Source organism: Arachis duranensis, chromosome 7 (assembly GCF_000817695.3).
Source record: "Arachis duranensis cultivar V14167 chromosome 7, aradu.V14167.gnm2.J7QH, whole genome shotgun sequence".
In the NCBI taxonomy this organism is placed as follows: Eukaryota; Viridiplantae; Streptophyta; class Magnoliopsida; order Fabales; family Fabaceae; genus Arachis; species Arachis duranensis.
Window position 1 is genome coordinate 2,387,757 of NC_029778.3, and position 13,649 is coordinate 2,401,405.

The 13,649-nt window shown below is 32.7% G+C and overlaps 3 protein-coding genes across 3 annotated transcripts; all 3 read right to left on the reverse strand.

The window, feature by feature from the left end:
* Positions 1-1,608: 1,608 nt before the first annotated feature.
* On the reverse strand, positions 1,609-4,641 carry LOC107496325 (mitochondrial import inner membrane translocase subunit TIM50-like). The gene is made up of 10 exons (XM_016117553.3): positions 4,411-4,641; positions 4,168-4,271; positions 4,028-4,064; positions 3,838-3,899; positions 3,600-3,720; positions 3,375-3,475; positions 2,997-3,098; positions 2,573-2,732; positions 2,059-2,170; positions 1,609-1,804 (listed from the first exon to the last, which is right to left on the reverse strand). Exons 1-10 carry the CDS (start codon positions 4,604-4,606, stop codon positions 1,768-1,770), a joined length of 1,032 nt encoding a protein of 343 aa, XP_015973039.1. The 5' UTR covers positions 4,607-4,641; the 3' UTR covers positions 1,609-1,767.
* A 457-nt stretch (positions 4,642-5,098) lies between these two features.
* LOC107496361 (protein HOMOLOG OF MAMMALIAN LYST-INTERACTING PROTEIN 5) lies at positions 5,099-7,634 on the reverse strand. Its single transcript, XM_016117600.3, has 6 exons — positions 7,468-7,634; positions 7,199-7,299; positions 6,833-6,942; positions 6,540-6,615; positions 6,245-6,385; positions 5,099-6,106 (listed from the first exon to the last, which is right to left on the reverse strand). The coding sequence occupies exons 1-6, from the start codon at positions 7,559-7,561 to the stop codon at positions 5,258-5,260; spliced, it is 1,371 nt and encodes a 456-aa protein (XP_015973086.1). The 5' UTR covers positions 7,562-7,634; the 3' UTR covers positions 5,099-5,257.
* A 397-nt stretch (positions 7,635-8,031) lies between these two features.
* Positions 8,032-11,568, reverse strand: LOC107496311 (65-kDa microtubule-associated protein 1). The gene is given in 9 exon segments (XM_021127093.2): positions 8,032-8,540; positions 8,880-9,028; positions 9,123-9,210; positions 9,296-9,607; positions 9,693-9,848; positions 9,946-10,161; positions 10,284-10,535; positions 10,813-11,038; positions 11,423-11,568. Coding segments are annotated over 8 exon segments (1,677 nt in total). The 5' UTR covers positions 11,017-11,038; positions 11,423-11,568; the 3' UTR covers positions 8,032-8,240.
* Positions 11,569-13,649: the final 2,081 nt, after the last annotated feature.

Sequence of the window (13,649 nt, forward strand, 5' to 3'; positions counted from 1 at the left end):
TTAAGTTCACTAATTTCATCATAATCGCATAACCTAGGATTTGAGAGAATAATACTTACTTTCACTAAAGATCTACTACCTCAAAGTAGTTAGCTGACAGAGATTGTGAGGTTGGTAATGGTGGCTGGCGATTTTTCTGGTGCAGCTTCAGCGAGCAACAGTAGCAGTGACAAGATGGCGACAGTGGCAATTTGACAGCTCAAAGACTGCGACATAGACAAGAAAAACAAGATGTAAGGATGACGACAGCAGCAATGGCATCGACAACTACGGCGACATCAGTTCCGTGGAGTCAGAACAATAACTACAGTAGAACAAGTCATAACAAATACAAACCAGCGGTGTAGGAAAATGAAGAGCAGAAGAACGATGACAAAAGTACACTAGCAAAAACGGTTACAGTGCAAAGAGGTAGAAGCAGCAGCGAAGGTTCATTCTCGAATCGACGAAGGCAACAACAATGGGGGGCTGGGGAAGAAGCAAGGCACGGTATAGGAATAGGAAAGGAAGAGAAAGCAGAAAATAGAGATTGGTTCGTTGATGGTGGTGTTGCGGCGATGGTGGTGAAGGTGAAGCTTGATGATGATGATGACTGGACAAAGAGAAAGGAGAAGAAGAGAAAGAAGAAAGGAGAAAAAAGATGAGAAGAGAAGAGTTTTTTTTTGTTTGAGGAGTGCTAGAGGCCAGTAATTTGTGTTTGTAACCATTAATTGGCCATCAATCATGTTTTTAATGGTGTGAAATTACATCAATTGACCATCCAATGGTAAGAGATCACTCATTTTTTTTTTAATGGTTAAGTATTGACCACAAAATATAAAAATTGCTGACCCCTAAACTTTTTTTTTTATATTCAAAAGATAAATTTTTAGTCTTTAGAACTATTTAGAGTTGAGACATCAGTTTCAACTTGATACATCACCCTTACAAGTTGCAACTATTTGTTAACCAATAATCAAAGTTAATTTGTCAGTTGTTAACCAATAGTCAAAGTTAATTTGTCCATTCTCCTGTGCGCATTGTTCCTTGGATAAAAGGTCAGGAATCGAAAAAATATTTACCCTTGTATTAATAACTTTGGACATATAGTAAGCTAGAGCGATATTATACTATTTTCTGACTTCTTGATATGAATATATTATATATGAATTAGTACATTAATAAAAATAATTATCTTTTATATTAATAATGTAAATAATTATATAAAAAATAAATATAATTAAATAATTATATAAAATATTTTATATTATTTGGGCACCTAAATTAAACGCCATGACTAATGAGGAACTATGTATGGTAACCGTTAGATAAAAATTGACGGTAAATTTCTCATATTAAAATAGTAACTTACGACATATATTGCTACTTGTCATTTCAATAACAACTTCAATTAGGAGGAACGTAACACATGCATGGCAATTAATACATACGTGGCCTGGAATAAAACTCCAGAACTGAAAGTAAAATTGATGGAATAAATTTTTGGTCACATGTATGTAAGTTACCAATTTTATCTTCCAACAAATTATTTTATTTAAAATTCATCGATTTATCAATTAACAAATAATAAAAAAAGTTCCAATTTCCATTGATGATAAATTCTATAAATTTAAACATCTTTTAGATAGACTTCTACGCATTGAAAAAGAGAAATTAAGAATAATAAGATGGATTCGATATCTTATATAAATTAAACTCGATTCAATAAAAACCTTCTTGAAATCTACATAGTCATGTATATATATAGTTCTTCTTTATTCTTCACCACTATACACCAATCATTTGCGTAAGCTTTCTCCAATAACTGAAACAACGGAAAAAATTAGTCAAACAGCGCAGGTATGGCTGAAGCCTGAGGCATAAAAAGGGCAATAAAGAATGGTAAAGGAAAAAAATGCTATAATAATTTGAAATACTTTCAACAAATAAACAAACTTTACAGAGTTGACTAAGATAAACTAAATGGGAGTGTGTTGGACTATCTTTCTTGTTGTATCTTTCAATTGTATTTTTTTCTTTAAGAAAATTGAGAAAAAAAATTAAGCTAATTAATGCTACCTTTTATCCTCCTTGGATCGCTTATTTCGCTTAATGAATTCTGTTGGAATATCACATCCTCTATAAGATTGTAGTATTGGTCTTATATCAGTTGGACGCTGACGGGCAACACCTGCAAAAACAGAAAGTGTGTTAATAATTAGAAGTTTTAAAAGAAACTAAAGAGTTTTTTTTTTTAAAAATAGTTTCTTTATTTTTTAAGATATGGTAAAGGGAATATGTCATTATATAACAATTTTAAAGTCTAATTAAGTGTATAAAAAAATCAGCTAACAATCAACTATTACATATAAAAATATGTATTTGGTATCTCAAGAACTTTTTATTGCACTACTTTAAATAATAAGTTTGATTATTCTATTATAATAAATTTGATTATTTTTATAATTGATTATTTAATTGAAAAAAATTGTAAATTATATAAATGTATATAAATACATAATAACTAATTTAATGACTAATTTTTAATATGTACTTATCAACTTTTAAGATTTAACATATATAGAAAGCTTACACTTGAGAAATGGTATAAAATCTAAGAGAGTTGTGTCATCTTTATCAAACCCTTTGCATGGTTTCATAGGGACGCAATTTTCCGGTTGAAGACAATTTTCCAAAGCGTGGCCACTTAAATAAATAACTTTAGCTGGATCTCTGTTTAGTTTTGAAAGATCCTACAGAGAAAATCAAATAAAGAAAACGGAAAATAACATCTCAATATATATAAGAATACAATATACGAAACATTTTATAATGAATATATAAATGACAAGATTAGGCACACATGACATATATAATAATACTATTGGCCTAGATTTCTTATTTGATTTTACCTCATATACAAGCAAAATTGCACCCTGTATTTACTTTTCCATTGTTGATAACTTCCAAGGAAATTCCAGAGAGAATTGAACAAGTAATAACAGAGTAATACTTACTCTAAAGTGTTTTCCATCTTGATACTTAGTAGCTACCCTTGATAAGCTATATATAATGCATCTTTTAGTGGGATGTAGCTTATTTATTACTGCTTCTACATGCTGCACAAATCAACAAAACAAGAATACATTAATATTGAATGAAAATATTAAGAAAATAACAATTCATGAGATTATATTTGGCAAGTGTTTAAGAATAAAAAATATAAAAAAGCCAATTGATATAAAAGAATAGAATATACAGAAGTTTTATCTTTTATTTTTGTGTTTCAATTATTTTTCATTTTTGTATAAAATATGGAAAAAAAATTTATGTCACACCAAAAACATTTTATTATGTTTGACTCGGTTAATAAAATAAAGAAAACATTATATTACCCCTTGATTTTCCTCATCTGTATACACCACAATTTCATAGAGGCGAGATAGATGTTCCAAGAAATCAACAACTCCAGGTCTCTTGACTGCCTCCCAACAACCTGATCGCTTTACATGCAAAATTAAAAGAAAAAACTTTAAAATAAAGATGCTTCACCATTTTTTTTCTGAATTTTAATACAAACAAAGAATGGCATAATTTACAATTGAAGCCTAATTCATTACCATTCACTAGCTCATAGTAAATTAATGTCTCATCAAGATCTAGAACAAGGGTATACACATGTTTTCCTTCATCAGGAGACAAGTCAGGGAGGAGTTTATCTTTCCATGGCTCAGTATAACTCTAAAAAGAAGTATACGAATAACAAAGATTAATATCAAAGGTAGAAAATATAGTTTTTTTTTTTTAAAATGTCAAAACCAAAATAAAAGGATAAAAAGAAAGAAAGAAATAAAATACTCGAATAATTCCTTCAATTAGCGTTCTTTTTTCCAAATAAAGCTCTATTGCTTTAGTAGGCACTGAAACATTGTGTTAGAAAGAAATATGATCAGCATGCAAATAAAAGCATAATTAAATAAGAATATTGATTGATGACTAAATTTTTTTATATACACACAAACATTAATTCGAGACAAGTGATGTGAACCTGAGATTGCAGTTGAATATAACTTGTGTTGAAATTTCTGCACAATAATTAGGGTAACAAATAATGAAGGCATGCATGGCTGAAAGCAAAATCAACATGAAATCGAATGTGCGATTAAAGAAGCTGTGAGCAGCACTCACGCCAAGAGTTGTACATCCATTATCGCCAGCACCAGAAGCAGTAGTGTACTTGGCGGATTCACGAATCGATTTTGTTTTCTCTTCAATTTCATCTAAACTATAAGCTGATGAACACAAAAATAAACTTCACATGAACCTTTCGAGATCAACGCAATGATTTAATTCAGTGACGATTAAAGCTAATTTAACATAGTTTCCGATCCGATCTAATTCCGATGATAAGAATTAAGAAATTAAACGTACCGTAGGAGACGTATGCAGTGAAGGCGGTGGATCCGGTGAGTGCAGAAACGGCGGCATATTTGAGGAAGCTCCCGATGCGAAGTGAGGAGGCGGCTGCAGGAGGATTAAGATTGGTGCAGAGAAAGCGATGACGACGGAAACTCAGTAAGAATTCACCGACTCGTTTTGAGCGAAGAACTCGCATTCGTGACAACATAGCTAGTCGATATGCAAGAGTGTGTATGAAGAGAAGGAAAGGGTTTTAACTTTTAACTTTTAAACAAGTAATTAGGTTATTATTATTATTTGCATGCAAACACTCTAACCCCTTCCGCAAGAATGAAGTGAAAGGGAAGAGCAAGACATCGTGATCCCAGAGTGGGCTTCCATAGTCTCAGGGAAATGGGCTTGGGCTTTAATGGTTTAACCTACCAACGTTTTAATTTCATTGCATTGTGCATTACCACATTTTAGCCTTACAGAAATGCAAGCTCTTTCTCCTTTTCTTAGTCGATGTTTTGGAAAAAATAAGAAAGCAAAGTGAACAAAAAGGCTTTATGCAAATTTTTTCTTTGGACAATGAAAGGGGCAAAAAATTAAATGAATAAACATTGTTCTTGTGTTGTAGATATTAGGGGGAAAAAATGAAATTCATCAAGCAAACAATCGCATTTGTCTCTTAGACAGGTCCGTTGATAAACAAATGAAATACAGCATACTCCGGGAAAATTTCAAGATTTCCAGTTAAAGTCATGTTTGCTGAATTTCGGCAAGCTAGCATGATATATACAATATTTACATAAGCGAGAACATGCATATAATAGGTAGAAATTCAATGGAAACCCACACTAGGATTTACATTGAAAGCTCATTGACCAGCTGATGGATTTGTCAGCAACTCAAGTGATTTCTTCAAGTAGTCTACTGCAACTGAGACATCATCAAATGCAAGTGCCCCCACAGCAAATCTTGCGGCCTTATGCGCCTCTGCTATTTTCTCAGGTGCTGGCTGGTAGTTACTGTCATACTGATATGTCTGAGTGTTTGATATATTTCCGTTTTTGTTCCCAGAACTATGCTGAGCAATTGGTGAATGACTTGTGGTAAGAGGAGCAGACTGTGAAGAGTATGAAGGATCAGGCCCTTGAATATAAGTATAGTTCGAAGGGACTGATGGTAGGCTGCTTTCTGTAAAACTTGGGTACGATTGGAAGTGTGGATACGAATGCGAAGATGGAGGTTCTTGAGAAGGGTAGTTTGAGCCTAAATGCTGTGAGTGTTCTGGTGAGTACTGCTGATGGTTGTAATGCTCGGAATAAGAGCTATCTGATCTAGCAAGTGGGGGAGAATGGTAATCTTGGGCAGGTGGTGGAGGATGATAATCTTGGGGAGGAGGAGGAGGATGGTAATCTTGCGAGGGTGGAGGAGAATGATAATCTTGGGAAGGAGGAGGAGGATGGTAATCTTGAGAAGGATAGAAAGGTGTGTAAGGTTGAGAAGATGGAGAAACACTGGAAGAATGCTTATTATTGTTTACTCTATCATGAAACTGCATAGATGGTGGAATGTTTGGCAAATGCTGGTCATTAGCAGTATCATGGAATTGAGGTGCAGAATGAGAGCTTGGGAGATTATGGTAGTCAACAGGGTTATGATAACTAGGTGACGGATCGGATTCTGGTCCAGGACTTGCAGTAGTTTCATTGGTGCCAACATTCTGCAAAAGTAAAGATAGCTGAAAATTAATTCTTCACATTTATTATTCTATTAGCACTTCTTTTTTAGTATTGGTCTATTACACATATTTACTTATTGATCAAACTCTGACTAGACCAAGTTGAGTTTAGAACCATACATGTGTAGTATTAGGAGTACTCGGTAAAAATGAAAGGTCATCATCACCAGCCGGTGGGCCAGCTGTGGGCTTCCTTCCTTCTTTCACAGCCTTTCTTATATCTGCTGCTTTCCAGGCAGCATATTTCTGTTTCTGTTCCAGCTGTAAAAGAAATTCAGAAAAGCATTACACCAACAATGAGAAGTAATTTTTCAGTTGCAAATAACTTCCAACATAAACAACAGTTCGCGAGAATCTGCAAAATGCAACAAGAGATGCATAAAAGGAAAGTTGAATAGATTAACCAGATACGCACATCAGGTTGAAGTGCTCCAAATTGATTAAGAATCTCGAAAAAGATGCTAGCAGCATAAAATGTTTTTGCTGTATTCCTGCCCAAGTCATAGAACTTGTGTTAAAAACTGGTCAAAGATGAAACTTTAAAGTTCAAATAGAAGCTGCCAAAAAGAAATATGAGCAATCATACTTGGAGTGCAAGGGGAATATAACAGACAGAAGCAACAGATAAGCCAAAACCCAAAAGACAAAATCAGTTCATGCCTAAGAAATTATGGAGTTATAAACGGTGGAAAAAAGCGAGTAACATACAAGTCTGCTCTTCCAGCACGATCTTGCTTGTCTGCTTTTCCAAACACATTCAAGGCAAATCCCTCAATATATAGATTATCCTCTGGTCCAATCTGGATTGACTTCTTATCCTGTAAGAAAGAAAATCGAGGATCAAAGATGAACCAACATGAAATTATAACAGTTGAGTACGAAAAATACAAACAAAGCCAAACAAAAATACCACCAATCCTAACATAAACAATAACAAGCAGAGTAGTTGATCCACAAGATCAATCAAAACACAAATTCAATTGCAATTCCAATAGCTAATTGTGATTAAGATTAGGACTAAATGAAATTAAGCCGAAAAAAGAATTATTATGATTAATGAGTTAGATTAAACACCTTCTCGAGCTGCTTCATGAGCGAAACAAGCAGAGCATTGGTGGTCTTGGTGCGTTCACTTTGCGGAATCTTTAATCCTCGCTCCATCGCATATAATCGACCTAAAAATTAGTAATAGCATCAAATTTTAATCCTATCCAATTCAGATCAGTGAATAAAACCCGATCGAGCAGGCGAATCAACAATAAAAAATAGGAATCGATCTAACAATCTATGAAAAGGGAAAAAAAATTGAAATGAGAAAAATCAAGTAAGAAAGAGATGATTACAGTAATAAGCGACGAGAGGTTCATGCTTTTGCAGCTCATCGGCGCGTTGAAGGTACGGTAATAGCAGCTTCGCCGGTTCGTTCTCGTTCGACATCGTTGTGAGAGCTTCAAAGAGAGAGAAAGAGAGAGAGAGACTCAGATCCTTGATCCTAGCGAAGATGAATTCGAATACGATCTTTCTACAATGATACGGCGCCGTTTTATTCAAAATATTTTTTTTTTGTCGTGGCCCACGGGCAAACAAACTGGTCCGGGTCGGGTCAAACCCGCCCAAGCTACAACCAGAATGAACATGGAGATGAAAGGTGATTTATATTTACCATATCTTAGTTATTTATTTTACAATAATAGTAACATCTTTTCTCCACTGTGATTTCTTCACTCGTGATTTAGTGATTTTTTTACGGCTATAGTGTGTTTTTTTATTTTATTGAGCTAATTTTAAAATTTATTGTTCACATTATTTAAAAAATTGTTTGTCTACTTAACAAAATTGATTTGATATTGTTTTATGCAATAAAATATTTTACCTTTGGTAAAAAAAAAAAATTGAGATAAAACGGCTTCAGTGGATAAACCAACATGTATTAATAAAATCTCCAAATATCAAACATAACATGCACATCTAAGAAAAGTTCCCTCTCCAAATTATATGGTCACTCACATTATATTATATATATATATTTATATCCTAAAGACAGCAGCAACTAGTAATATGAGAATGCTACAAAGATGAAATTGTTGGGTTTGAAAAACAAAGACCCTCTCATTCACTAGGGAGACGCAGGGATGGGTTCAGTTCCAGAGACCAGAGAAGCACCATCTTCTTTTGATATGGCCACATAATTCACAGGTGCAGATAGTCTATGATTATCTCTTTTCGAGTCTTTTGATGTCGACCGGCTTCCATTTTGATGAGTATTGAGTGACAGCCTTCGGTTAGGAGTCCCGTTGGCTCCGCCGTTAGCTCGAGTACCTCCCTTCTTGGCACTCACCGGCCGAGCAGGGCTCGGTCTTGATCCAAATACAGAATCTTGTTCTGTGCTTTGCTGCTCATGGTACTTCTTCTGATCCTGCACATAACAAACTCCATGAGCTATGTATTAGAATATCATAATTAGAGAACAAAATTAGAAAAAATATCAAAGAGTATTAGAAAAAAAATAAATGTAATTTACTATGATATTATTCCATAACAAAGATACTCTTGATTTATATATTGGTAAGAATCTTGTAATTACAGATGAAAAATATGAATAATAAAAATAATACTTTTCTAAATAATTCTTCGTTTCTTTCCTAAACTCTTTGTACCATGGTAATGTTGACATATATTATGTTAAGCAATTTAGTCAGACTTGTCAAACTACTGAACGATTTTCAACTATCAACTTTACATAAAGACATCTTACCCGCATCCTTCGCCTTTCCTCTTCTCTCTCGTGCCTAAGCATGGCATATTCGTCTAGCATGGCGAGAAGAGGAACGCCGTCGTATGCGAATGACATGTCATGATCTTCTTCCCATGCACGAGTTTTGGCAACCAAAGTATCAACCAAGGCTACATTTATACCAAAAGAAACAAAGTTAATTACTCCATTAATGTGCCACCATGTTGTTTACTTGCAAAGAAAGTTATCTCATTTGATATGTACCCGGAATTTTGTTGACAAGTATGCGAGCTTTCTCTGCACGTTTGAGGTTCAAATGGGCACCTCTGCTTGCATTGTACCTGTTTTCATCCTGTTTCACAAAGTATATATAACAAGTTAAGAACATAACATGGATCAAAGCATAAGGGAGATTGTAACTTTGTAAGGATAAGTACCCGATTGTAATCTTCAAGCCAACTCTCTTCTTCACATGCTGACATCCATTTCTCAACCTTGTCTAATATATCTCTTCGGCTTAAAGCTTCTTCTTTAGCTTTTGCTATTTGATTATCCATGTCAGCAAGTAATTCAGCCGGTTCGACATTACCAGAATCGATCATTTCCATAATCTTCTCCCGGGCTGCTTCCGGATCTATTTCGACATGAGCCCGGGCAAAGATCTCTTCCAGTTCTGCTTGCTTCTTGAAAGCAATTTCCTTCATCCTGCTGGCCTTCAGCTGATCAAGCCTCTCGACTTCCACTTCGGCCTTTACAACAAAGAATGAGAAAATAATCCATCAGCAGCATAAATCTCAGAGCCTAAACTCTGTATACTTAGAAAATCTTTAGTACCTGCTCAATCAAATCTAGTGCAAGGGACCCGGGAACATTGACCTCATCTACTGAAGCTGACATATTGCAAGTAACATGGTCGAATAGTCTCCTTTCCTCCGGATGCGTATCCATTAGATTCCACAGATCAGTTAACTGAGAAGCCAATTCTTGGAGCTGCAAAGGATACACCGGTTAAGGTAAAAATTTATTTGATAGTTTAAAATTCTAGGCAAGATAGAAACCAAGTCTACAATGTATATATGAACTTAACCTTCTGCAGCCTTTGCTTTTTATCTTCCTTCAGTGTCAACACTGTCTTAGCCAGCCTAGCTAGAGTGTCATTGCTTATGCTTTTGGATTGAACACCGGTAGAATCATCGAGGCTCGGGTGTACCTCGGTTACAGTACTGAAGAAGTCCATACCTAGGACAGCACATAGATCATGCACAGTACTCACAAATTCAAGAACCTTGTGCAACCTCTCACTCTGCCAAACAAAGCAATGCAATGAAACTCTCAATCTACAACACTGTTTATTGAATGTAGTTTTCGAATACTACACTGTTAAACTCTCAATTGCAAATTGCAATACTCCCTATGAAGATTCACCTTTTCCTTTTGAAGTTCTTGGAGCTCAGATTGATATTCATCTAGCTTCTTCAGAGAGAGGTCAGATTGATTGATTGCAGGTGGATTCTCGCTGAGACTCAAATTGCCAGCTATCTCTCCACATATCTTCTGGATCTGTGATTGCACATCTGAGAACTCCTTTATTCTTTCTTCTTTTTGTTGCCACAATTGTTCGAGTATCGGTGCAATAGCTGCAAGCTGTTCCTTGATAGTTCCAGAAGTGCTTTCAGGCTGCAAAAGCACAAATAGCAACATAGTAAATTAATATAATGACACTAAAGTTAATACAAATACAATGACACTAACATAGCCTTAAATATTCAGATGCATCATAAAGTTAAGATAACCACTCAGATGAAATTGTCTTCAGGTAAAAATGATAGGTGAAAACCTATAGATAGTTTGACATATTTGACTAAATTAATATCTAACAGTTCTCAACTATCATCTTCACACGAGTGAGTAGTGACCTAAAGTTAAACCTAGAGCTCAAGTGTGTGTTACTAACAACTAAGGCAGAGCTCTTTTCGCCAAGAGCCGATAGAAGATAAGCCAGCATTACAATTCTGTTTGAACATACATACACATATCAGTGATTACACACATGAAAAAAAAAAAAAAAAAGCATGAATTAAGTTACCTGCAGCTTCTTTAGCAAGGAACCACAGGTGTTCTCTCCAACAAGGGGATTATGAGCTTCTGTCACTGCCATTGAAGTTCAAGAGTAACCTAGCCTACACCACAACAGAAGAATCAAGAATCAACTTAATGTTCATAACTAGACAATAATTTCATATCAACATGAAAATCATATAACATACCAAACAAACAAACACAGAAAAATGGTACATTTCATTCTGTGGACAGAATATAGCAAATTAACTAGTCTATGCATATGGTAAAAACTAAAAACTAAAAAGCAGTAATTAACAGAATAATTAGAGCAATTAAGACAAGTGAAAGTTAAAAAATGTTGAGAGTTGCATCTAGAGAGAAAAAATCTGCAAACAAATTACAGAAGCATAATCCAAAACTAAGAAAGAAAGATGAAGCAGAATGAGAATGAAAGAAGAATGGAGAATGAAGAAACAAGAGGAAGAATCAGATCTCAAGAGTACCCCGTTGAGTATGAGGCTATAGAGTGAGTGAGTGAGTTTGTTGCTTTCAGATCTGTGAGTAGTGAGTAGGGAAGAATGAAGAAGAGAAAGAGAGAAAAAGAAAGTGAGTGAGTGAGTGAGTTTAAGAGTGCACTAACCACAAAGTACACAACACACAGGACCTCACTCTTGAACTTGAACTTCAAGCCATGGAGCCAAACCACTTGGTCCCACTCCACTATTTTATTATCTAATCCTATGTTTAAGTTTAACACTTTTAATATATGAGATATAAAAATTCCTATTTTTATATTTTATTTTATAAAGGGTAAAGTATATTTTTTGTCCCTAAAGTTTGGCAAAAATTTTAAAAATACCCCTAAATTTTATTTTGTTTCAATTTTGTCCCAAAAATTTTTAATTTGCATCAAATATATCCTCAACGGCTAAATTTTCAAAAAATTTATGACCAATTTAACAATATTACTTAAAAATTATGCTTGATTTGCTTGTGATGAGAAGTTGTTCTTATAAAATTGTTGTTGAATATGTCTTAAATTTTTTGAAAAATTAGTTATCAGGGATATATTTGATGCAAATAAAAAATTTTGGGGATAAAATTGAAACAAAATAAAATTTAGGAGTATTTTTGAAATTTTTGTCAAACTTCAGGAACAAAAAATATACTTTACCCTTTTATAAAAATACTATTTGTCTACTAATATCAATCATGAATATATTTATGTATAAATATATATATATATATTGGTGGATACTCAATTGCAGTGGATTTTACGTAAAGCTGATGTTTGAAAGCAGTTAGATGAAAATTTAGTCAAACTAATTAAATAATCTAACCGCTCTCAACTATTAACTTCACGTGAAGTCGACTACACTTGAATTTTCGCCATATATATTATTTAAGTTATTTTTAATATATTTTTATATTTTAATATGTATTTATATTTGTAACTGATTTTAGTGTATAAATTAAATATGAGAATGAATGAATTATAAGTGTCTACTTTTCTTTTATTTTCTTTCAAACAAAAAATAAAAAATTAATTATAAAAAATAAAAAAAATTAAGTTTTTATTAAAATTTTGGTGTTTTTTATCAAGAACATAAAATATATTAATTTAATATACTAAAATAATATATCTATATTGTCAATATAATTTTGTCTTTTTTATCTCTTTTATTATTCTATACTTATTATACACATTCTTAAAACTCTTAATTATACTAGTCATCTAAAAATATATTTACAAATAATAAAGGTAGTTTTTTTTTTTTTTTTTTTATTCTGGAAATAACATGAGGGCTTGTCAGTGCCTCCATGTGGGATCTGTGTTCCTCAATCATTTCCCTTTCTCCCACATTATTAATTAATCATACTATAATTCTTTATAAACAATAATATGACCAAAATGCCCCCACCAAAATAAAACATCGATAAAATGAAAAATAAAAATTTTATTATTGTTGAAATTATAATTTTATTTTACATGAACTCTATTTAAAAATAATTAAAATATTATTTTATCACTTTAGAAGAATACAATCTTTACTAAATACTTCTTTTTCCTTCATTGTAAAGATTTTGAATGGTGTCTTATTTATTAAAATAATAATTATTACTTTTTAATTAATAATATATAGAATTTATTATATTTGAATTAAATTAATTTCAATAGTAGTCACCAAAAAAATTAATTTAAATAGAATTAGTTTCCGATAGAATAAGATCATCTCCATATTATTTTTTTTATTGGCAATAGTATAACTTAAACATTATTTTCATTTTTAAATATTATTTAAAATGAACACATCTTTTTTTAAGGATGAACCTAAAAAAAAAAACACACAAATTTAATATTGGCGGGAGAGAAGAAATGGACCCAATGGAACACAAGTAATAAATACATCTGTTCAAGAAACTCAAATCGATAACCACTTTTTTTTTTCCTTCTAATAATTCATAATAATTAAGAGTAAAAGTAATGCTGCAAAAAGATTAATTGAAAACTTGAATAATGCCTCAGCTTCTGTATCTCTATTCTCTAGCCTACATGGGAGGCTCTTTTAAGATATGTTTGGTGTTTTGTGTATTTATATTTTTTAATAATAATATTTTTGGTTTATTATGGTATTTTAAATTTCAGTAAATTAAAGATTAATTTATTATAAATTTAAATTTTATTTAAAAATTTATTATTGATTAATAAATTATTATATATACAAAAAA

What these genes read in the sequence shown, in the direction of transcription:
- LOC107496361 (XM_016117600.3), bottom strand. Translation starts at nt 7,561, where the DNA reads ATGTCGAACGAGAACGAACCGGCGAAGCTGCTATTACCGTACCTTCAA. An exon ending in ACCTCTCGTCGCTTATTACT is followed by an intron (nt 7,300 to 7,467) that starts GTAATCATCTCT and finishes ACTAATTTTTAG; the next exon opens with GTCGATTATATGCGATGGAG. An exon ending in TTGGAGCACTTCAACCTGAT is followed by an intron (nt 6,386 to 6,539) that starts GTGCGTATCTGG and finishes TTTCTTTTACAG; the next exon opens with CTGGAACAGAAACAGAAATA.
- LOC107496325 (XM_016117553.3), bottom strand. Translation starts at nt 4,606, where the DNA reads ATGTTGTCACGAATGCGAGTTCTTCGCTCAAAACGAGTCGGTGAATTC. An exon ending in TTACTATGAGCTAGTGAATG is followed by an intron (nt 3,476 to 3,599) that starts GTAATGAATTAG and finishes TAAAGCGATCAG; the next exon opens with GTTGTTGGGAGGCAGTCAAG. An exon ending in CAGATGAGGAAAATCAAGGG is followed by an intron (nt 3,099 to 3,374) that starts GTAATATAATGT and finishes TGATTTGTGCAG; the next exon opens with CATGTAGAAGCAGTAATAAA.